This window comes from Nerophis lumbriciformis, linkage group LG19 (assembly GCF_033978685.3).
Source record: "Nerophis lumbriciformis linkage group LG19, RoL_Nlum_v2.1, whole genome shotgun sequence".
Taxonomy (NCBI): domain Eukaryota; kingdom Metazoa; phylum Chordata; class Actinopteri; order Syngnathiformes; family Syngnathidae; genus Nerophis; species Nerophis lumbriciformis.
Window position 1 is genome coordinate 24,456,701 of NC_084566.2, and position 23,068 is coordinate 24,479,768.

Consider the following 23,068-nt stretch of genomic DNA (forward strand, 5'->3'; position numbering starts at 1 on the left):
TATATATATATATATATATATATATATATAATAAAATACTAATATAAACTAGACAATGTAGTGTGACAAAATCCAAGAGAGTGCATGGTGTGTGACTATGTATGGAATTAAATGATGTGTGTTACCGTGAATGTTGAGGGAGAGGCGGAAGTCCTGGAGGGGAAAGGCAGGCTCCAATGTCCGTGAGACAGGCAGGTTGTCGAGGCGGTATAGCGAGGCGTCAAAAGGTCCATGTCCAAGTGGGGGTTAAGGATCGAGGGAGGCAGTCCGGAATCGAACAGGAAGTCGAGGCACACAGCTCGATCACGGGAGACAGGGAAAGCACTGCGGAAAACACAAAGGACATAAGACACGGGAACTGGGAAGGCGCCGAGAGAGAGTAAGTATGCGGGAGGGGAGCCAGATACGCGATAGCCTACTGTGTACAGAGAACTACGTTCCGGCACCGGATCTTCGGGTACGCTGGTCTATATGCCATCTGCCCTCATCAGACCCAGGAGCGCTGATTGCAGATTTCTTGCAGCCGAGCTGGGGCGTGGCTGTGATGCGGGAAGAGCGAGCAGAGGCGTGTCCCGGCATATATTATATTATTATATTACATTATATTATATACAATATATAACAAATCCCTATTACCATGAACAATATAGAATACAATATAGTTTTATTGTCATTATTACAGTGAACAGGTTCAAAGAACAACGGAATTGGAGCAGATCCCCTAAGGTGCATACACAATAATATAGTAATATAAATAGTGAAAAAGATAAAAAAAGAATATATATATATCTATATATATGTATATATCCACACACATGCACATATGCATATATATATACACATACATATATACACATATATTACAGTATATGTATCAGCTGCAGCAAAAAAAAAAATACAAAAAAAATTAAAAAATTAAAATTAAAAAAAAATTAAAAAGGGCAGCATAAAATAGAGAGTTGATCCAGCAGAAAATGTACATTATAAACAAAGAGAGGTAGCTAACATAGAAGTGGTCAGGTAATGGACAGATATCATCTATTGCTGTGTGTTTGAGATGAGAGTATGACTTATGAAGTCAATTACGGAACCAATGTCAAGATGGAGTAGTAGTAACAGTAGTAATAGCAATTGTAGAATAGTTATAACAATAATGTGACTCCTCGTCGCCCTCTGCTGGTTGCCACGCTGCACTGCGTGCCCCCTCCTCCCCCCGGGCAAGCGGCCCAGATTTGGGTGAGCAGTGATGTCACTGTTTCCATGGAGACGCTAATCTGTCCTTGTTTTGGCTCATGGCGGGCAGAGGGGGGTTGCGGAGATCAAAGGTGCCGATGAACTGGAGCAAAAAGCAGGTCAGGGATGCGGCAGGAAGAGGGGGCGGGGCCAGGCAAGGGGGGCGGGTCCTGTGGGGCTGCAGCAGTGTGGATGCAGGAAAGGACATCGAGCATCAAACTTCATCACCGTCACGGCGTGTGGACGCAGCGCCAAGGTCACGGGGTCAGCCGCGGTCCTGACATCTGCCACGATTAGACACTAGTGTGTGCGTGTGTGACATTACATGGAGTCCCTAACTTGGTATTATTCCCCCCCCCCCCCCCGCACTTCATCTTCAACACTGCCATCTTTCAAATGTCAGCAGGGGTCCTGATTGGCTGGCTAGGAGGTGTGGGCGGTGAGTGACAGCCAATCGTGTTCTGCATGCCCCACAACATAATTACTCCCCCATCTATTCCATAACCCCTGTGCCTCTGTGAGGGAGGGACTCTCTTATATTGACCGGCCATCTTTGTGTTTCTCTCTCACACACACTCAGCAGAGCCCGCCCCGCAGCTATTTATAGCTCAGCAGCCATCTTTGTTGCTTTTAGCGTCACAGGCAAAGGGCGGGGCTGAGAAGAAGGACGATGTTGACACATTTAGCTTAATCAGAACCAGGATCAGTTTTTATCGGCCACACAGGGAATTTGCTATGGTAGACACGCACCTGGGGAGAGGCTGATTGGCAACACCGAGTTGGCCCGAGTGTGTGAATGTGAGTCGACGACTTGTATAACCCCGCCTTCGCCCGAGAGCAGCTGGGAGAGGCTTTACGCTGTAATATCGACGACTCTCAAATCAAAAATATGGATACTTTAGTTCAGGCCGCATGCTGAAAAGTCGAAGTATGCAGGGGTCATATTGACAATTTTTTAAATAAAAAAATGCTAAAGATATTGTGTCAGCTTTGCATTATAGGTGACTAAGCATAGTATTAATAGAACATGTCTGCTTTTTCTCACTACATACCTTTTTTTTCTTAAATTTTTACTGTTCCCCCCCCCTGTAAAATAATATGATTGAATAACTGTATAACCTAGGATGTCAAAAATTCTGCCTGTACAAAAATATTAATGTTCAATTACACATTAGTTAGTGATTTCTCATGATTATTTCCTAAGTTAGTATAATCTTTTTTTTTTAATTTACTAACAAAATGTTTATATTTTATGTATATTTTTTTTTATTTTGAGAGCTTCTAATATTTTAGATCAGGGGTGTCCAAACTTTCCAAGGGCCACATACCGAAAACACAAGAATGGGGGATCTTGATATTATTTTTTAAAACTGCTATAAACAGATTTTTCCCTTTTTATTCTAATTTTAGCTCTTAACTGTTCTGTTTTATTATTTATTGTTTTGTTTTTCTGTTGTACATGCACCCGGGGGCTGATTGGTAACACGAAAGTGGCCCTAGTGTGCGACTGTATCTGTGTACCCTGCCTACCGCCCGAGTGCAGCTGGGATACGCTCAAGCCCCCCGTGACGAAAAGGGACCAGCGGTAAAAAATGGATGGATGGGAGGATGATCTTTTCTGCAGTCCTGATTGTCCGTTGCAGTGTGTCCTGCTTGGATGCAGCTCCAAATCAGATACTGATGGAGGTGTTAAACATGAACAGCAGTTCCTGGGGAAGGTTGACCTTCCTGACCTGGTGCAGGAAGTACATCCTCTGCATTGCCACCCAAAAAATATATGCGTGTTGTTTAGGTTACATGAGCAGAACGTCACGTGTATAGCCCTGCGCATTATGATCATAGAATAGGCAGCGCCCTCTGCTGGAGCTCGGCGGTGAGCACACGGGACGTTTTCATGAAAGCATATTTATTGACAGTATGACAACATTATTCTACAAAGAAAATTTCTTACACAGATAATTTGGTCCGTAGATATTTTCCCGCCAACCTGATGAAACAGACTTTCGCGTACAGAACCTAGCCTACATTTCCTGTGAAGTTGAGCATTTAAATGTAAAAAAAGGGTCTTTAGGTTATAATCAAGTCTTCATCATGTACGTATGCATGAAATCCACAACCTTCTGCCAGAGCGACCAGACGCATGAAGACAGGAAATAGACATTTTACTTCTGCAACAACCTGCAAGACCAACAAAGTAAGGTAAAAATCATCATCGTCATTATCATCATCAGTAGGGCGGTCACGAATGAGACTCACTTGAAGCTGCCACCGCCGTCCTGCAGGTTGAGCACCAAAGTGTCAGCGCTCAGGTAAACTTTATTGCTGGACTGCGACATCTGCAGGTCAGAGTTAGTTCAAGTGTTTAGCGTGCGTGACTGTGTGTCCGTGCGTGTGTGCATGTGTGAAAGTGTCACAATACAAGTTTATGTGCCTTTGATGCCACAATGTTTTATTTTACATGTTTTTTTCCCATTCATCCATCTTTTTGTCAACCACCATCTATCTATCACTCATTCATCCTTTCATCAATTTAACCATCTATCCGTCAATCCATCGCTCATTCATCCATCTGTCATACATTATCCATCTATTATCACTTTATCCATTATTACTCATCCATCCACTATCATCCATACATCTGTATCACTTATTCATCCTTCCATCCACACATCTGTATCACTTATTAAACCATTTATCTATCACTCATTCATTTAGTTATTCATCATTCATTTTATCCAACATGCATGCACCTGGGGATAGGTTGATTGGCAACACTAAATTGGCCCTGGTGTTTTAATGTGAGTGTGAATGTTGTCTGTCTATCTGTGTTGGCCCTGTGATGAGGTGGCGACTTGCCCAGGGTGTACCCCGCCTTCCGCCCGAATGCAGCCGAGATAGGCTCCAGCACCCCCCGCGACTCCGTTAGAAAATGGATGGATGGATTCTATCGTCACTTATTCATCCATTTATCAACCACTTTATTTATTCTTCACTCATCCATCCATCCATCATCATCTATCTATCCAACACTTCATCTATCCATCGATCATAACTTCATGTGTCCATCTCGCCAACACCTCATCCAGCACTCATTCATCTATCATCACTTCATTCATCCATCTAGCCAACACTTCATCCATCACTCATTCATTCATCATTACTTCATCCAACCATCCATCCATGGTTGAGATGCTGTTCTACACGAATCACATTAAAAGGTGTTCCAGTACCGTCATAGCGATGTTCTGCGCCGCCCGAATCTTCCTCAGCTTCAGATAGCCTGGATTCTTTGTGACCGCTATGCCCAGCTGACACACACAAACGCGAACAAAAGAAGTGAGGTGATGTTGCGTGATCACACGATAATAAGACAGATCATAGCGTCACCATCTTGGCAGCCTCAGCTTCTCCTTCGGCCTGAATAATTTTCTGTCTCTGTTCCTGTTTGGCCTTTTCAACATAAAACTGAGCTCTCTGCGCCTCCTGCTGGGCTGCACGAAAACACACAACATTTAATGAGGGTGATGAAAATGAAAAGTGTTTTCTCTTCCAAACCAGTTAGTGGTCTTTTAAACTTCCTGTGTATCCTCACCGACTTGTTTGGCCTCCACAGCCGCTGTGTATTCCCGACTGAAGCTGAGCTCTGTGATAGCCACGTCATCCAGGATGATGTTAAAGTCCTTGGCTCGCTGCACCAGCTCTCTGCGGATCAGCAGAGACACCTGAGGAGAGGTAGGCTGTCTTTGAAAACACTTGATGCAGTGATAAATATATTCAAGTTGACTGCAGGTATTTATGTAACTAGTACAACTGCACCATAATTTGTGTAGGAATTACGTGTGAATGTTGAAAAGCTGAAGTTGAACTGAAATTATGTACAACAATTGGAAAAAGTTTAGATGTCTGGAGTGTGGTAAATTATGGGTTTAAATGTTTTGATGAGATTAATTTTGGACCTGAAAATGGGGAATTGCAGGAAACCAGGGAATTTCTTTGGATGTTGATATTAGATTTGCAGATCAACATTTGTGACCCCCAAAACGTGCAGATTTTTGCTCAAAAAAGAGAGACAAACTTGTGGCACATACAATTGAGGCCTCCCCTCAAATACCAAATGGACAGAATACCTAAAAAAGTGTGTTGGGGGTTTGACCAGCAGGGACACCAGCGCAAAGACTGCGCACAACCGATAAGACAGGACCGGTCAGAAATTGGCTATAGGGAGAGCAACAGAAGCCTCTGGAATTATTGCATCTGCACTTGCAATACAATCACAGGATGAGCCAACAATCTATGGACAAGACCATTCAACTCAATCACAAGCATATCTCAGTTCTGCTGATGCTCCAAATTTGTTTTTCTTTTATAATCACGGATCCGGGCGAAGCAAAAACAATTAGAGGAATTGAAAAACATCAGCTCGGTGTCAAGGGGGCCATTTTCAGAGTAAAATTGAAGATATTTTACCAGTGGTGTGCCGTTAGGGCCAGCAAGGCCTTCTCTGCTGGCCTAACATAACCAGAAATCATGATCATAACTAAAGATAAAATTAATTTTTAATTTACTTTCCCTAAATATCTAAAATTATTCATATTCTCTTCATGTCATATTAAACTCGTTCCAGTGCTGTTGTTTTTAGTTTTAGTTAATATCCAATCAGAATTCAGCCAGCTTATGTTGCCATGCTGTACCAAATCTGCCCGAGGCCTTCAGAATGAACAATATGGGCGTCCGTGCACTGTAAGCGAATGGGGACATACAGTTGATAGACAATTGCAATAGCCAATCAGATCATGAGTTGTTGTCAGTAAGGCCTTCTAGATTAACCTGACTCTCGCCAGTTCCTTGTAGTTCGCTGAGCTCCACACAAGGATCTGGGCTCGAGGGCATTGCAAACTCCTTCAAAATAGCAAAAAATAATGAACCAATCAGGATCGTCGGGCGAGATTTAATATATGTGACGTAGCGCCGAAGCGACTGTTTGATTCAAACAACAATGGCGGCACGCAGCGAGGAGTCATGTGCTGACATTAATTCTGCATATTTTCTTTGCACAAACGATATCGTTCGTCTACTGACATTGCTGCGTTGTTTTAGTAAAAATTCTCTAACTTTTTGCTCTGTCGTTATCCAATATGTCGGCTGTTCTGTTTTGAATTTCCCAGCTTTGCTCTCATCAGCGTCACGGGTTGATTTCGAAGTGAGTGGTTGAAGTAGCACGTCATTCAGGACAACAGACAAGTGGTTTATCCAATCACATACAATGATTTTTTTTTACAAGGCCCCGTCTTCTGAAATACATCTCCTATTGAGAAGTCCCAGATCCTAGATCCCAGCGAACTACAAGAATCTGGCGAGAGTGAGGTTACTTCTAGATGGCCTAACGTTGAACGTCACATTTACGCGTCCTGTGATTGGATACTCATCGGTAACGTTAGCGGATGAATTTGAGAACACAGAGTTGAGAGACAGTTGCGATAGCCAATCAGATCACAAGTTGTTGACAGTAGCCTATCTAAGTAGCCTGATGTTAACGAGACTGTGATTGGATACTCACTTGTCATTCAAAAGTGAGTATCCATTCACAAGTTTCAATTTAGCAGGAAGCGGGAAGTGTTGCGCCGTAGCCAGACCGGTATAGCAGAGAAGGAAAACAAAACGTTGATTAGGTGGCAGATATATACTGCATTTGCAAGGCCATTTTCAAGAAGGATATGTAGAGAAACTACATTTTGTGAGATGATGTCGGCCAACCCCAGAAGCTAGCTCAGCCGTTCTGGCGATGAAATGGGGAAATGCTCGCCATTTCCACTCGAATAAGCCGACGACGAGTGGTACCACTGGCTTATACGGCGTCGAATAGGTGCGATAAATGAGTTTAATTTTGACAGTACCACATAAGATATGTTTTAATTGTTTTTTAATTGCGCCAGAAAATAACCCGTTTTGTACACTGTTGATGTGGTCTAATGCCCAGTAGGGCGTAAATGTGTTTCTGTATAGTATTTCTCCAGCAATGGTCATGTAGTGACATAAATTATGGTATTTTGAGAGGTAATTATTGAAGTCGGACATCTCGAAGGCCTAGGTGGGAAACACACGGCTCACCACTGGACCTTATCATTTTTAAGATGCTTTAGAAGGCCCTCTCAGTGGCCTAGTGGTTAGAGTGTTCGCCCTGAGATCGGTAGGTTGTGAGTTCAAACCCCGGTCGAGTCATACCAAAGACTATAAAAATGGGACCCATTACCTCCCTGCTTGGCACTCAGCATCGAATTGGGGGTTAAATCACCAAAAATGATTCCCGGGCGTGGCACCGCTGCTGCCCACTGCTCCCCTCACCTCCCAGGGGGGTAACAAGGGGATGGGTCAAATGCAGAGGACAAATTTCACCACACCTAGTGTGTGTGACAATCTTGGTATGGTACTTTAACTTTAATTTATATGTATTTTGCACATAAAAATTATGTAAAAATGCAAGAAAAATTACCAATGGTTTGTATAAATTACTGTAGATGTTATAGCCCCTTGGCTGAACCAATGTGCTGTTAAGATAATCACTAATAAAGATGTGATATCACTGCTCCAAATATCTTGTCAAGAAGCTGACAAGAGTCTGCATCTTGTAATTTTGTGGAGATCAGTTCCTAATAGTCTTATACAGGTTGGGAAGGGCTGTTTCGGTTATGTATTTATGGCTAGGCAAGCTGCGAAATCCCACATTTTTCACCATAGAGAGCGGTTGATCATCCAATACTATGATTTCAATACATTTACCGAAAATGACGACTCCACTTTGGATTCTCGTGAAAACTTTTCTTTCCGCTGGAATGAATCTGTTGGGGTTGTTGTTTTTGTCCCGCCTTGTTAGCTTTTAGCCGCGGTAACTTTATTGTATGCGTTTGGATGGCGTGTTATCAAGTGCTTCACTAAGTTACTTGCATTGAAACATCCTACATGTGTCCCCCCCTTGAAACAGAGATATTGCAATGTTTACTTGTTGCCGTGCGTCTTGTCGGCTGCTCAAGTTTGTAAATTTCTACAGCCAGTTGTGCACGCAACTACCAATAAAAACATCTTCATTCATACGTTCCTGATAACTTGGCAGCTTCTAATACTATAGTGGGAGCACCAGTGTTCAAATAACTGATGCATCTTTGTATGTGCTTTCTTTTACTTGAAAACATATATCAACTCAAATGTATTGATACATTGTTATTGTGCTTTTTCATATTTCATTTCTTAACTTTATTCACTTAGAATATCATTAAAACATAGCTCCTGGATTATTTGTTTTTTAGTACGGATGCTATAAAACTGGCAGGCTAATAACATTGTAAAAAATTGTGATATCAATGGAGATTGGATTTTTTTTTTTGCCATATCACCTAGCCCTATAGGATGTGATAATCAGCTTGGAGTAATTCCAAATATAGAAGCAACACGACACAAAAATTTGTAACACAACAATAATTCCTCCTCAAAACTCTAGCGATCCAGTAATCCACAGGCCAATATTAATCCACTCAAAATCTAAAAATTTAAGTAATATAAAAATGCATAAAGCTGCTTAGAAGCAAGACAGCGTCCGCTGACAGGTCCCTAGTCGCTGTCTAACGTCACTCCATTGCGCTGCGTTTGAGGGGCATCAAAACACACCTTGCTTAAATGCACACCCACCAAACATGCCAATTGATTATACTGATTTATGTGATATATTTGATATGGATGGATGGATATACATTTCCATGTAAAAGGTCTGTGCTTTGCCTACATAAATATTATTTCCAGTTGAGTGTAATTGTACTGAATAGAAACACAGTGACAGATCTGTGTGGTGTTTACAGGATGAGGACATACTGTAACTGCATTGCACCTTGCACAGCAAACATATTTGACTTGTTTAAGACTTAAAAAGCAGGTGTTGAAAAAAGACTTCCCAACTGTGAGATGTTACGCGATGTTAACCTCTTGTGCAAATAAACATTGTAATAAAAATGGATTTTTTAACATCTTTATTTGCAACAAACTACATATAGTACGGAGTGCCGATCAATAAGGAATATCAATTAGAGTATTGTATAAAATCCTAACGATACAAATCCCTACTTTTGAATATGAATTTTGTCAGGGAAATCTCAAATCACAGACAAAGTAATTTTCTTTAAAGTTGGTGAAGTCACTATTTAAGTATCTCACCTGCGCTCGCTGCGTGATGAGCTGCGAGGCGTTAAATTTGGCCACAACGCTCTTGAGCACCTCGTTGACAATGGAGGGCAGAACACGTTCATTGTAGTCTTTGCCCAGTCGCTGGTAGAGTGCAGGCAGGCAGGACGCTTCCGGCCGCGACAACACACGCAGTGCGATGTTCACCATCTGCAAGTCTGACATTGGCAAAAACATCACGACATCTGGTTAACGCGAACCCACCTTGGACCTAGGGCTCTCCTGTCTGACCTTTGCTTCCTGTTAGGGAGGCGATCTTCCTGGGCGTGGCTCTGATGTCATAGATGATGGGATACTGGAACCATGGAACCCTGTGCACCACAATCATTATCATCATCATCAAAATACTAAACAGAATGTGGAACTGACCTGAAGTGAAGACCTTCAGTGAGGACTGTGTCCATCTGCATTCCTCCAAGACGACTGAAGATGATTGCTCGCTGACCACCTTCAACTACACAACACACACTTTTCAATTTGGAGCACCTTCTTAATGGACACGCACACACGCGCAGTAGGGCTGCACAATTAATCAAATTTGAATCATGATCACGATTTTGGCTGCCACAGTTAAATGAGGATGATCGTCGGCGATATTAACATTTGAAAAGCAGGCTGCGCTGCATATCAAATCAAACACTTTCACAACTGCGGTGGCCCTGTGAAGCATGTGCCCGTCCATATCAGAGGCCATTGTGTATGAGCACAAAACTCCACCACCATCATTTCAGAAAGTTATTACTTTAAAAACAGTTCATGTGACATAGCGTTTGGTGACTGCTTTGCGGTGTATAGTTAATCCCTATATGACATATTTCTGCTTTAACTCTTTATGGATCTGTTTGGTTACCAACACAGTATGTGTCCCCCAAATGTTAAAAACACATTCTTATGCTCTTGGACCTTTGCACAACAAGCCTTTTTGCTTGTTTCTTGGGAGTTGCACTAACAGACAGGACTAAAAGCTAACCATTGTGAAAAAAATAGTGTCTGGAGACACTTTTTCATCCAGTGTCAACATTAATTGCCGGTGTTCTGGCGAAAAGAGCTCCCCATTGGAATTCATGCATCCCCTGCATCTACGCATGCGTATGAATCATGGGAATATGGTAATGTAATTGCGCATTGAAGGACTCTTTCACATAAATTCAATTGTTACACTAAATAACTATATTTTGTAATTTTCACACTACAAACGATCAAATGTATGGTTAAGTCAAACTGGGGTGTCCAAATGATGACGCATTAAACGTGGTCAAAAAAAGCATGAAAAAAGGAAAAGCAGAGCTAAATCAAAATCAGAAATACTTAAATAATCTCCGAAGGGAAATTAACATTTTCAGCACAATCCCATTCAAAAGCAGACAAACATTACAGGGAGACAAATCGCTGACGGGTCTGCCAACTCCTGGCGCCCCTTAAAAAAAAGGTGAGAAACAGGTAAATGCTTGTCTGTAAATAGAATAAAATTTACATGATGGTGTTGCGTGCCCCCAACACTGTTTTACCTAACAATGAATAATCGTTATTTCAATATTGATAATAATAATCTGGATTATTATTTTGGCTATAATCGTGCAGCCCACATACACACACACACACGCACGCACACACAAACCTGTGTACATGGCTTCCTTCACACCATATGCCAGAGCACCAGCAACAACAAGCAGCTTGGCGCCACCTCCCATTCCCTTGCGCCCCATAGCCATCCTGAGTGCTATCTGCCGCAACTGCTGAAGGAACCCCTGCAAAACACAACCGCTACAATATTGCAACTCAAATTCAGCATTGGTCTTTGTCTCAAATTTAGGTCCTAAGTGTGTGAATTTAGACAGTGTATTGCTGTCGCAAATCCATCACTGTTGCCACACACTTACCAATCACTATCTTTATTCGCCTCATCTTCTGATCATTACGGGTTGCTCTTCAGCTGCTATTATTTCAAATTAGTTCCCCTCCTTCCGCTTTGTAGTTAACATGCCGACTAAAAGGGTGGTAAGCAGGGCTGGTTTTTGCTGTGGGCAATGTGGGCGACCGTCCAGGGCGCAATCTGCGCACAGCAAAAAAAAAAAAGAGAAAAAAAATAACTAAATTTGCCAGTTTTATAGACTACCACCGCTCATTTCCATTAAGAACCCTTTTCATAAAGTTACCAGTACAAATGGAACGCAACATTATAGTACAGCACAATAAAAGTCCAGACTGCAAATCATTTCCCGCCCTGTGAAAGTCTCTGCTTCTGCGCGTTGACCGCCTGTGAGTGCTTTGGAACAGGGGAGGGACTGACGGTAGCACCCTGCTTTGTGCTTTCACCTCAAAGTCTCCAAAACACAAAAAAGTCTCCAATAACGCCGGTAAAAATCGCTGGATTTGTCGCAAGTAGCCGTTTACAAAAAAAGTCGCCAAGTGGGCAGATTTAGCGACAAAGTTGCCAAATTGGCAACACTGGAAAGTCAAGAGGCAATTTGGCAAAGGGGTGAGGATAATCTGATCCCAGGTCAGTGAGACCACGCAGATCTTCCAAATAAATTGTATTTTCATTCCTAAATTGAAAAAGACCCTTATACCTACATGTAAATAATTGTGTTGTGTGGGGGGAATACATTTTGTGCAGTCATCAACGTAACTTTGGTTGATTGATGGGCAAAAACGTACTGGAGATCCTCGATGTCACTGGAGCGTCTCTCTTGACATGCCATAATCAGAGAGCATCAATCATACAGTTGCACAACAGAACTCGTATGATGATGTGATTGATGATTTTGCATCAAAGAAGGCTAGAAAAGTCAAGTTTCAGATTGCACTTCACACCTGTTGTTCATGTTAGTGCCAGTAGTAAACAGGGTGAAAAACACAGGATGAAAGATATGCTACAGTTTGAGCACTACATTCATATTATGTTAATTATCTGCTGTTTCTCTATGTACAAAACTGGTGTGTTATCATAACTGGAACTAGAGGTGGCAATCTTTGGGCACCTCCCGATTCGATTTCGATTACAATTCAGGAGCTACAATTTGATTAAAAATCGATTATTGATGCATCTTTAATTTATGTATATTGATTGATGCAGATGCAGTTTTACATTTATTTATGTTTCACTGAATCACTTTATCACTTGCAACTAAAAAAAACAATTCATTTGGAATAAGAAACCGTTAAATTAATTCCCACATTTATTAAAGTAATGAAAATGTATGAAAAACTAGACCATAAGTGCCCAATAATAGCTGCTTGGATCTCTCGGTGAGGTGGCTCGCTGCAGTCAGACAAATTTTAGAACTGTCAGCATTACTTCATTTACAATAAATAAATTGACTATAGATTGACGTTTACTAATCGATTGTATAATCGTACATGTCCGAATTGTGATGCATCTAAAAATCGATTATTCGCCCCTCTGTAGAGATGTTATCAGGATGATGCAAAAGAAAACTTGTATGTAAAATATGAAATAGTTTACTGCAAGAATCTTTTTTATGCTCCATAGAGTACGTTTTTTATGTTAGCGTTCTTCATAGATTTTTCAAGCACAGTTTTTCGATCCTGTGATGAAGGATTTGGGCATTGATGTTTATATACTGTTTTTCATTTATATTTCATGTATTTATCTTGTTTTTTTCCTGTTCTTGTTAACTTTATGTATTGAAGATTTTATAATAAAATAATACAATATTATATCATATAATATTGTTGTGTTGGTGGTGGGGTTTAGAGGCAAGTCTTTTTTGGGGGGGTCGAAGAGATGGTTTCGCCAAGGGTGTAAATCTAGCCAGCCTCTGTTGGTATGTGCCCATCCATCCATTTTCTACCGCTTGTCCCTGCCAACAGTTATTTGCTGCAAATGTACCATTTCGAGTACAACATCCGGGTACTGACAGTGTAAGCTACTACCGTATTGCGTTTTAACGTACTTCTTATTATGGATACATTGTGTTAATTAGTCGTAGTCAAAAGTGTAAGTACACAAGTGCACTAATTAAGCCACATAATTAGCAAATTTGGACACAATGTAGAGCACTAACATTAATGTTAGAACATTGACAACACAATTTGAAGAAAATACTAAAAAAAAGGCATCTTCTAATTCTCAGCTGAATGCAATATTACGAGTCAAAATGTGTACAGTGAGTACTTAAGTGTTGTAATAAAAACTAATTTAATAAAATTGAAACTGTAAAAAAGGGACGTGAGAAGTTCACGTGGATCTGCTGTTTGCTAGCTAGCCAAAGTTTACATTTGAAGTTCCGTCGCAGGGAGAGAGGGGTAAATCGATTCGAAGGCAGACATTTGACAAAGTATGTTAGTGTTAAGGGTTAGGTTGTTTTAAAACAATAAGTAAATGTAGCACTCACGCCAGGGTCTTTACTCGCCATGCTTCTTACTCTGCGTAGCGAATCAAGCCAAGGTCAGGGGAAGATACACTTCCGGGTTCGCGTTGCAGCATGGGAAATGAAGTATATCTCGAACACTTACCTTTATTGTCTACTGCAGTGTGTTTCAACCACTGTGCCGCGGCACACTAGTGTACCGTGAGATATTGTTTGGTGTGCCGTGGGAGATTATGTAATTTCACCTAATTGGGTTAAAAATTTTTTTTTTTCAAACCAGTAATTATAATCCGCAAATGTGCCGTTGTTGAGTGTCTCGAGCTCGGCAGAGTAACCGTGTAATACTCTTTTGATTGATTGATTAATTGAGCCTTTTATTAGTAGGTTGCACAGTGAAGTACATATTCCGTACAATTGACCACTAAATGGTAACACCCGAATAAGTTTTTCATCTTGTTTAAGTCGGGGTCTACTTAAATCCATTCATGATACAGATGTATACTATCATATATACTATCATCATAATAATAATCTTACATATCAGTAGGTGGCAGCAGGTAGCTAATTGCTGTGTAGGTGTCAGGAACGACAAGGATGGTTTGCAGGTAAAAGGTTATGTAACGCTTAAACCAAAAATAAACAAAAGGCGAGTGCCGCTAAGAAAGGGCATTGAAGCTTAGGGATGGCTATGCAAAACGAAGCTAAAACTGAACTGGCTGCAAAGTAAACAAAAACAGAATGCTGGACGACAGCAAAGACTTACAGCGTGTGGAGCAGACGGCGTCCACAAAGTACATCCGTGCATACCAATCAACACCGAAATAGGAGTGCAAGACAAGAACTAAAATACTACACACAGGAAAACACCAAAAAACTCAAAATAAGTCACGGCGTGATGTGACAGTTCATGACAGTACACTTTGAGACAAGAGTTATAGTGATGCATGGTTGGTTATGGTCAGAGGTGGGTAGTATCGCGCTACATTTACTCCATTACATCTACTTGAGTAACTTTTGGGATAAATTGTACTTCTAAGAGTAGTTTTAATACAACATACTTTTACCTTTAGTTTATATTTATAGAGAAGAAACGCTACTTTTACTCCACTCCATTTATCTACATTCACTTCGCTGCTCGCTACTGATTTTTATCAATCTGTTAATGCACGCTTTGTTCGTTTTGGTTTGTCAGACAGACCTTCAAAGTAGGATCTATCGCATGCCTGCGTTTCACCAATCAAATACAGTCACTGGTGACGTTTGACTCCGTTTCACCAATCAAATGCAGTCACTGGTGACGTTTGACTCCGTTTCACCAATCAAACAGAGCCAGGCGGTCACATGATTAACTGCACATAAAGTTTCAGCGGCAAACAACAACAAGCTTAAGCTTACATGAACTCAACGTCAAATTTGAGGAAGCACATCGCGGTAAGTAACGTTAGTAGATATTTTGGCTGTCACCGTAGGCTGATGTTAGCTTCCCTGCTATGAATCACTGTCAAATGTACATCGTGTGGGGACATCTATTAACGCACTGCAGCCTCTTAGACAGACAGACAGAGACACATACACACACGCATGCATAGAAACACCAATCAGAAGTGCACAGTGTGTTCCCAGGTGCAGCCCACACCTATCAGTTTATGGTTTGCCTAAAGGCTAACTTGTTATTTTCCTTTGTAATCTCTGCCTGCTGAGCCTATGGTGCTGTTAAGTTATTGTGGCTCAATTTGCCTTAGTTTTTTTTAATGTTAATGTATTATTATTTAATATATATTATTGTTTTAGTTGCTTAAGAGATATTCTTGGCTCTGAATTTGCTCATTGCTATTTTTATGTTTTTGTGCATTATTTGTTGCCGTCATCATTAAACGAACAGGTTACTCATCAGTTACTCAGTACTTGAGTAGTTTTTTCACAACATACTTTTTACTTTTACTCAAGTAAATATTTGGGTAACTTGACTACTCCTTACTTTTACTTGAGTAATAAATCTTACTTGAGTACAATTTCCGGCTACTCTACCCACCTCTGGTTATGGTTTGAATTCATATCCAACCATTGCGAGAACAACTTTTTACTTTCAATATTGACTGCTGAGTTTCATTTTTTATGAAACTCAGCCTCTGGCTTTTTTTTTTTTTTTCAATGAAAAAAATGTGCCTTGGCTCAGAAAAACATTGGTCTACTGGACTTCCACTTTTGACTCAATAAATACATTTTAGACTACTGCAACGCACTTCTTGTCAGGATCCCCAGCAAGAACATCCAGAAGCTGCAATACATACAGAATAGTGCTTCTAGGATCCTGATGAGAGTGCGGAAATATGACCATATCACACCAATTCTCAAATCCCTTCACTGGCTTCCTGTTCCACTCAGGATTGAATACAAAGTCTCCCTACTAACCCACCAGTGCCTCCATGGAAATTCCCCCCTCTACCTCAAAGAACTACTCACCCCCAAATCCTCCACACGACACCTCCGCTTTGGACAGGCTAACCTCCTCCAACCTCCGAGGACAAAACTACGAACAATGGGAGACCGGGCTTTCTGCTCCGCCGCTCCCAGTCTGTGGAACGCTCTCCCTGACCACCTGAGGGCACCACAGACTGTGGATCCATCCATCCATCCATCTTCAACCGCTTATCCGGAATCGGGTCGCGGGGACAACAGCTCCAGCAGAGACCCCCAGACTTCCTTCTCCAGAGCAACATTAGCGACTTCCTCCTGGGGAATCCCGAAGCGTTCCCAGGCCAGAGAGGAGATGTAATCCCCCATCTGGTCCTTGGCCTCCTCCCAGTGGGACGTGCAACGAGGACCTCCCTAGGGAGACGCTTGTGAGGCATCCGCACGAGATGCCCGAACCACCTAAGCTGGCTCCTTTCCAAGCGAAGGAGCAGCGGCTCTACTCCGAGTCTCTCTCGGGTGACTGAACTTCTCACCCTATCTCTAAGGGAGATGCCAGCCACCCTTCTGAGGAAACTCATTTCGGCCGCTTGTATCCGCGATCATATTCTTTCGGTCATTACCCACACTTCATGACTATAGGTGAGAGTAGGAATGTAGATAGCTCGGTAGACCGAGAGCTTTGCCTTCTGGCTAAGCTCTCGTTTCGTCACAACAGGGCGGCAGAGAGACTGCAATACTGCCCCAGCTGCTCCGATTCTCCGGCTGATTTCCTTCTCCGTCTTTCCCTGACTCGTGAACAAGACCCCGAGATACTTAAACTCCTCCACCTGGGACAGCGTCTCGTCCCCTACCTGGACTGTACAAACCATCGGTTTCCTGCTGAGAACCATGGCCTCAGATTTGGAGATGCTGATCCTCATTCCAGCCGCTGAACACTCGGCTGCGAACCGATCCAGACTGCGGATGCTTTTTAAAAAAGGCTTAAAAACCCTTCTTTTTATAAAAGCCTTTTTTTTTTTCTTCTTTTTTTTTTAGATATATGCATACTAGTTCTAGCTATATGGCTGTTCTAGTTTAAATTTGTATTTATTTGTATTATCTTTTTATTTTATTTTTTTAATACACTGTAGCACTTTGAGGTTGTTTACCCAATGTAAAGTGATTTTTTTTTACAAATAAAATGTTTTATTGGGGAGGAGACCCTGCCCCAAGTGGAGGAGTTCAAGTACCTAGGAGTCTTGTTCACGAGTGAGGGAAAAGTGGATCGTGAGATCGACAGGCGGATCGGTGCGGCATTTCCAGTAATGCGGACGCTGTATCGATCCGTTGTGGTGAAGAAAGAGCTGAGCCGTAAGGCAAAGCTCTTAATTTACCGGTCGATCTACATTCCCATCCTCACCTATGGTCATGAGCTTTGAGTTATGACCGAAAGGACAAGATCACGGGTACAAGCGGCCGAAATGAGTTTCCTCCGCCGGGTGGCGGGGCTCTCCTTTAGAGATAGGGTGAGAAGCTCTGCCATCCGGGGGGAGCTCAAAGTAAAGCCACTGCTCCTCCACATCGAGAGGAGCCAGATGAGGTGGTTCGTGCATCAGGTCAGGATGCCACCCGAACACCTCCCTCAAGAGGTGTTTAGGGCACGTCCAACCGGTAGGAGGCCACGGGGAAGACCCAGGACACGTTGGGAAAACTATGTCTCCGGGCTGGCCTGGGAATGCCTCGGGATCCCCCGGGAAGAGCTGGACAAAGTGGCTGGGGAGAGGAAAGTCTGGGCTTCCCTGCTTAGGCTGCTGCCCCCGTGACCCGACCTCGGATAAATAATAAATAAATGATAAATGGGTTATACTTGTATAGCGCTTTTCTACCTTCAAGGTACTCAAAGCGCTTTGACAGTATTTCCACATTCACCCATTCAGACACACATTCACACACTGATGGCGGGAGCTGCCATGCAAGGCGCTAACCAGCAGCCATCAGGAGCAAGGGGTGAAGTGTCTTGCCCAAGGACACAACGGACGTGACTAGGATGGTAGAAGGTGGGGATTGAACCCCGGTAACCAGCAACCCTCCGATTGCTGGCACGGCCACTCTACCAACTTCGTGGAAGAAGATGGATAGATGGATGCATGGATGGATTATTATTATTATTATTATTATTTTATCGTACATCTGACATATTTGATACGTATATGTAATTCAGTATATTTGATGTATAAAGTGTTGTTTATGTCTCTTCCCTCGTAGAGTCGATGTAATGTCTCTTCCGCCCAGAAGGTGTCAGCAGCAAAGCGCAGGAGACAGGAGACAAAGCGAGGTTTTTGAATATTACAAATATTTGTTCACTAATGACTGGTGATAGCCAATTATATAATTTTTTAAAATAATTTCAACACATTTTGCTGTGGTCAAAATAATTACTGGACACAATATTTACACAAATGCAATAAAAAAATTACTAAATGCGTCTTTGTAATTGTTTTGATTAATTTTGAGCCGCTTTGCACAGAGCTAGAAGTTGCGTTCAGGTTTTTAGTTGAAGTTGCTTTTAAGTTGCACGGTCTCCGCGCACGCTGATTGGCTCCGTGCTCAGGAAACGTTTCCTTTTATAGTTAACGGAGCGCCGAGGGGGCTACTTCCGGGTTGACAGTGTCGGCATGTAGAATCACCTGGACCCGCCATCTCGATCAAGCATCTATCGGCTCTCAGCCAAGGTGAGCACTGGACATTTTTGGAAGGGTGGGGGACTATCTGGTATTGGGCAGGAGGAGGAAGGGAGGGGTCTCGGTCTCAGTCTGGGTCTCGGTCTGGGTGGGTCCTGGTGCTTGAGACATGTCAGCTCCTGTTCGATCAGGAAGTTTTTACTCCTCAGACTTCTGCTCCAAAGTTCAACCAGCAACTGGTTCTGATTTCTGACCTTTTGGTTCAGGTCCTGTCAAGTCCACGATGACGATTTCCTCTGGAGGTATAGCGACCGCTGGACCTAAACCACCGTAATCGCTTATTAGATTACTAATTGAACGATTTGTTTATAAATGTTTGTCATATTGAGACCACCTAAACAGCTACATCACAGGGTCAAATGATTAGGAACCGCTTTTGGGGTCGAATTTGAGATACATTTTGAAATAAAAAGATGGACGTACTCGAGGGAAAAGTCAATGAATGCATATTAAACTTCTCAACTTTTAATGTTTTTACTATAAATACGAGTGTTAAACAAACGCCGTGTGTGTATATATGAAGACAAGTGAGTAGAACTGAAAGGTGATGACGCCACTTGTGTGTAATAACAGTACTGATAGCAGTATAGCGATAGATTACACAAAACAGTTTAATTTATAATCAAAACATATACATTATTATATAATGAACGATTAATAATGACAAATAAATACATTTAAAATAAATAAATAATATGTATACTAATATAAATATAATTATATGTTAAATAAAAAATACAAAAAAGAATGTGTAATTATAAGACCGGAAATAAATGATAATGCATTTTTGCCAATGTAGCTGATCTGTTGATGTGAACAAAGGGACTTTTGTTGACGTTTTTGTTGAAGTGACTCCATCATGTCGTCTGAGCTGAGCGCGAGCTCAGTAGGCCTTACTTCCTCTCTTTAGGACAAATGTCACTGCTTCCTCTTTCACTGTTCTTTTCACTAAAACCCTTTTTAAGGCTTGTCAATCTAGTATTGCCAGCTTCTTACCGCCGTCATGGTAACTTTTGTGCAGAATGGGGAACTTGATCAAAGTGCTGAGCAGAGACATCGACAACAGTGGAGGAAACTTCTTTTTAGACTTTGAGAGTAAGACACGCACGCACACACGCACGCACACACGCACGCACACACGCACACACACACACACACACACACACACACACACACACACACACACACACACACACACACACACACACACACACACACACACACACACCATAGCAGGGCCTGAGATGCCAATCTTTGACCTCTGTGCAGATGCTCAGCCATCATCCACAGAGAAGGCGGTGTGGGAGAAGGTGAACCGGGTGCTGACGGAAGCTCAGGTCGTCCTGGACGGGTTGCAGGGCTACACTGGTGCGGGGGAGGAAATCAGACAGGTGAGAAGGAGGGGAAATATCTTCTGTGAGTGTGTGTGTTCTGGCAATGCTTACTTAATGGGGACATCGCTCTGTTTACACAGTCACCTTTAGGGGACCTCTGACCGTATGGGGACAAAAAAACAGGTCCCCGAAAGGGAAACCTTTTTAAATGATAGTCAGATCCATTCTGAAGATGCCTAAGAGCAGGATTTGCTTTACCATTTAAAGTGGTGAAACTTCCTATAAGAGGACAGCTGTAGTGCTGTATTCTGAGGATCATGTCATATTTAATTTGAACTTTTTTTTTTTTTTAAATGGTCCTCAGTAGTCACGTACAAATTTGTGTGAATTATGCAAAATTATTTAAATTTAGTCCCCATGAACCATATTAACTCTTTTTTTCCCCAGGGTCCCCAGTAAGAATGATCAGCACATTACTTCATCAAACCAGAGATTTAAAGACGTGTATGAGCTAACTGGCCAGTGGCCATTTTACCAAAAATTTTTTTATGCCTCCACAACCTGTAGAAAGGGTGGTCCCCACAAGTGATGATGAAAAACTTGGTCCCCATTCCAAATGATAACCAGTATGTGTGTGCGTGTGAAAATTTATGCTGTGTTGTATGTGTACGTGCACAGGCCATTCAGAGCCCCAATGAGGAGGGGGTACAGGAGAAGGCGTGGTCTGCTGTTCTTCCTCTGGTCACCAAACTGAAGAATTTCTATGAGTTTTCTCACAAGCTTGGTAATTAACTCACTCACTCACTCATTCACTAGTCATTCATGGTCACAGTGACAGTGCGTAGTAATAACAACGTGTGTGCGTTTGTGTTTTGTCCAATCAGAGGGCAGTCTGAGGTGTCTCCTGGACGTCCTCACCAGTCCTGATGCTCCGCCCACTCAGCAGCTGGAGCACAAACAGGCTCTGGCTCGTCAATTTGCCCTCATCCTTCATTTCACGCTACGCTTCGACGAGCTCAAGGTCCTCACCTTCATCATTCAATGTTCTTCCTCCTCCTCCACTTCCTTTCCTCACCTGCTTCCTCATCATGTTTTTTTCAGATGACCATACCCGCCATCCAGAATGACTTCAGCTACTACAGGCGTACAATCAGTCGCATGCGTATCAACAACGTGTGGGTAAGCAAGCACACACACACACACATATGTTAGATGAGGAATAGTGTTATGTCAAAGCGTTTTTCTACCAATAACCTCCAGGCGGATGCAGATAACGAGGTCAACAACGAGCTGGCCAATCGAATGTCTTTGTTCTACGCCAGTGCCACGCCTATGTTGAAGACCCTGAGCGACGGCACCTCAAAGTTTGTCTCTGATGTCAGTGCATCCCACGGTGTCCTCATGATGTCACTGATGTTTATTTATACATTTTATTGAGTATGTTTTTGTTGTTTTAAAAAGCAAATGAGTTGACTTCAAGATGCTTTATTACAGTTGTAATTTTTGCGTAGTCCTTCCTGGGGCGCTCCTACATACTGAATAATGTAATTGTGTTGCAGAACCCTAATGTTCCTGTTGAGAACACCACAGACTGTCTAAGCACCATGGCCTGTGTTTGTAAAGTCATGCTGGAAACACCGTAAGTCCCTGAATGCATCCCCACCTCAAATTGCCTCCTCCACACATCCTGAATGTGTGTGTGCATGTGTGTCTGTGTGCGCACAGAGAGTACAGAAGTCGTTTTACAAGCGATGAGACGGTCTTGTTCTGTCTGCGTGTGATGGTTGGTGTCATCATCCTCTATGACCACGTGCACCCAGCCGGCGCCTTTGTCAAGACATCCAACATTGACGTACGCCTACACGCACAAAGGTTTTAAAGGAATGAGTGTGTGGCGTGTTAAAGTTGTTTATATGTGCACAGATGAAAGGATGCATTCGCCTGCTGCAGGAGCAGCCGGCAAGCAGCGTGGAGGGTTTACTGAACGCTCTCAGGTCAGACTTGGCGCTTGCCGACACATGCTTTGTGTTCTTTGCCGTCATTGGCCAACGCTGTGACCTTTCACCCCCGCAGGTACACAACTAAACACCTGAACGAGGACACCACTCCCAAGCACATAAGGAACATGTTGCAAAGTGAACAAAGGTTTTGAAAGTGTATATTGGTGATGTCATTATGTAAACAGGAAAAAATGAGAGATGAGCTCAGCTGGACACAAACAAACGTGTCCGCTAAGTAACTTTGGACAAATGAGCTTGCACACATGCTAACGAATGAGTCGGCCATGCTTTTTTATACTTTTTTTTTATAAGTAAGGAATAAAATCACATGGTGATAACATCTTTGCAGCCACCTGTTGGTTTAACATGCAATCTTTGTGTTGAGTCAAATTTGATGATGTTGTCGTCATGGTAACGGGCAGAGATAGATGATTGTCATTGAGCAGAGTGAAGGTCATGTGACATCTCTCTCTCTCTCGACTTTGTGGTTGTCATGTTGATGCCATAAATTATTAGTAACCGGGGTCCAAACAGCAGACCAATGGGAAGGTCAAATGGTCAGACATAGATAAATAATAAAGAAAGATGTGGACCGTGCATCGCCATACCTCTCAGCCTTTGTGAACTCTGCCATATTCATATTAAATGTTAGCAAGTAAGGGTATATCATTTACAAGCTGCATTCAGCACAGGAGCATAGATCCAGATGTGCAGGACATCTCCGTAATTTAACATTTGTAACAATATGCAACTTTCTTGGCATTAATATGTCATTAAACATCTGTCATGTTTTCTTCTTCTGCAGT

The 23,068-nt window shown here is 42.3% G+C and overlaps 2 protein-coding genes across 7 annotated transcripts; one reads left to right on the forward strand and one right to left on the reverse strand.

The window, feature by feature from the left end:
• Positions 1 to 3,122: 3,122 nt before the first annotated feature.
• On the reverse strand, positions 3,123 to 13,957 carry phb2a (prohibitin 2a). Of its 4 annotated transcripts, none has more exons than XM_061979174.1 (11): positions 13,818 to 13,957; positions 11,078 to 11,207; positions 9,829 to 9,913; positions 9,691 to 9,770; positions 9,433 to 9,617; positions 4,826 to 4,955; positions 4,621 to 4,724; positions 4,464 to 4,541; positions 3,490 to 3,569; positions 3,351 to 3,411; positions 3,123 to 3,263 (listed from the first exon to the last, which is right to left on the reverse strand). In XM_061979174.1, exons 1-10 carry the CDS (start codon positions 13,836 to 13,838, stop codon positions 3,396 to 3,398), a joined length of 909 nt encoding a protein of 302 aa, XP_061835158.1. In that variant the 5' UTR covers positions 13,839 to 13,957; the 3' UTR covers positions 3,123 to 3,263; positions 3,351 to 3,395. The 4 variants fall into 4 exon arrangements, with proteins under 4 accessions (XP_061835158.1, XP_061835159.1, XP_061835160.1 ...); XM_061979175.1 differs by adding an exon at positions 11,340 to 11,512 and having other exon boundaries at positions 3,123 to 3,411; positions 13,818 to 13,883; XM_061979176.1 differs by adding an exon at positions 11,340 to 11,512 and having other exon boundaries at positions 3,123 to 3,411; positions 11,078 to 11,223; positions 13,818 to 13,883.
• LOC133618633 (CYFIP-related Rac1 interactor B-like) lies at positions 4,860 to 22,634 on the forward strand. Of its 3 annotated transcripts, none has more exons than XM_061979171.2 (11): positions 4,860 to 4,965; positions 19,950 to 20,023; positions 20,198 to 20,319; positions 20,941 to 21,046; positions 21,147 to 21,283; positions 21,364 to 21,441; positions 21,523 to 21,639; positions 21,822 to 21,901; positions 21,988 to 22,114; positions 22,186 to 22,256; positions 22,336 to 22,634. In XM_061979171.2, exons 2-11 carry the CDS (start codon positions 19,951 to 19,953, stop codon positions 22,412 to 22,414), a joined length of 990 nt encoding a protein of 329 aa, XP_061835155.1. In that variant the 5' UTR covers positions 4,860 to 4,965; position 19,950; the 3' UTR covers positions 22,415 to 22,634. The 3 variants fall into 3 exon arrangements, with proteins under 3 accessions (XP_061835155.1, XP_061835153.1, XP_061835154.1); XM_061979169.1 differs by lacking the exon at positions 4,860 to 4,965 and adding an exon at positions 18,776 to 18,919; XM_061979170.1 differs by lacking the exon at positions 4,860 to 4,965 and adding an exon at positions 19,019 to 19,170.
• The last annotated feature ends 434 nt before the right edge of the window (positions 22,635 to 23,068 follow it).

Coding starts and splice junctions, on each gene's coding strand:
- LOC133618633 (XM_061979171.2), top strand. CDS start 19,951: ATGGGGAACTTGATCAAAGTGCTGAGCAGAGACATCGACAACAGTGGA. Junction 21,442..21,522: donor TGCGTATCAACAACGTGTGG/GTAAGCAAGCAC, acceptor AATAACCTCCAG/GCGGATGCAGATAACGAGGT. Junction 22,257..22,335: donor GGTTTACTGAACGCTCTCAG/GTCAGACTTGGC, acceptor TCACCCCCGCAG/GTACACAACTAAACACCTGA.
- phb2a (XM_061979174.1), bottom strand. CDS start 13,838: ATGGCGAGTAAAGACCCTGGC. Junction 11,208..13,817: donor TGGCGAGTAAAGACCCTGGC/GTGAGTGCTACA, acceptor TGTGTTTTGCAG/GGGTTCCTTCAGCAGTTGCG. Junction 4,725..4,825: donor TGTGGAGGCCAAACAAGTCG/GTGAGGATACAC, acceptor GTTTTCGTGCAG/CCCAGCAGGAGGCGCAGAGA.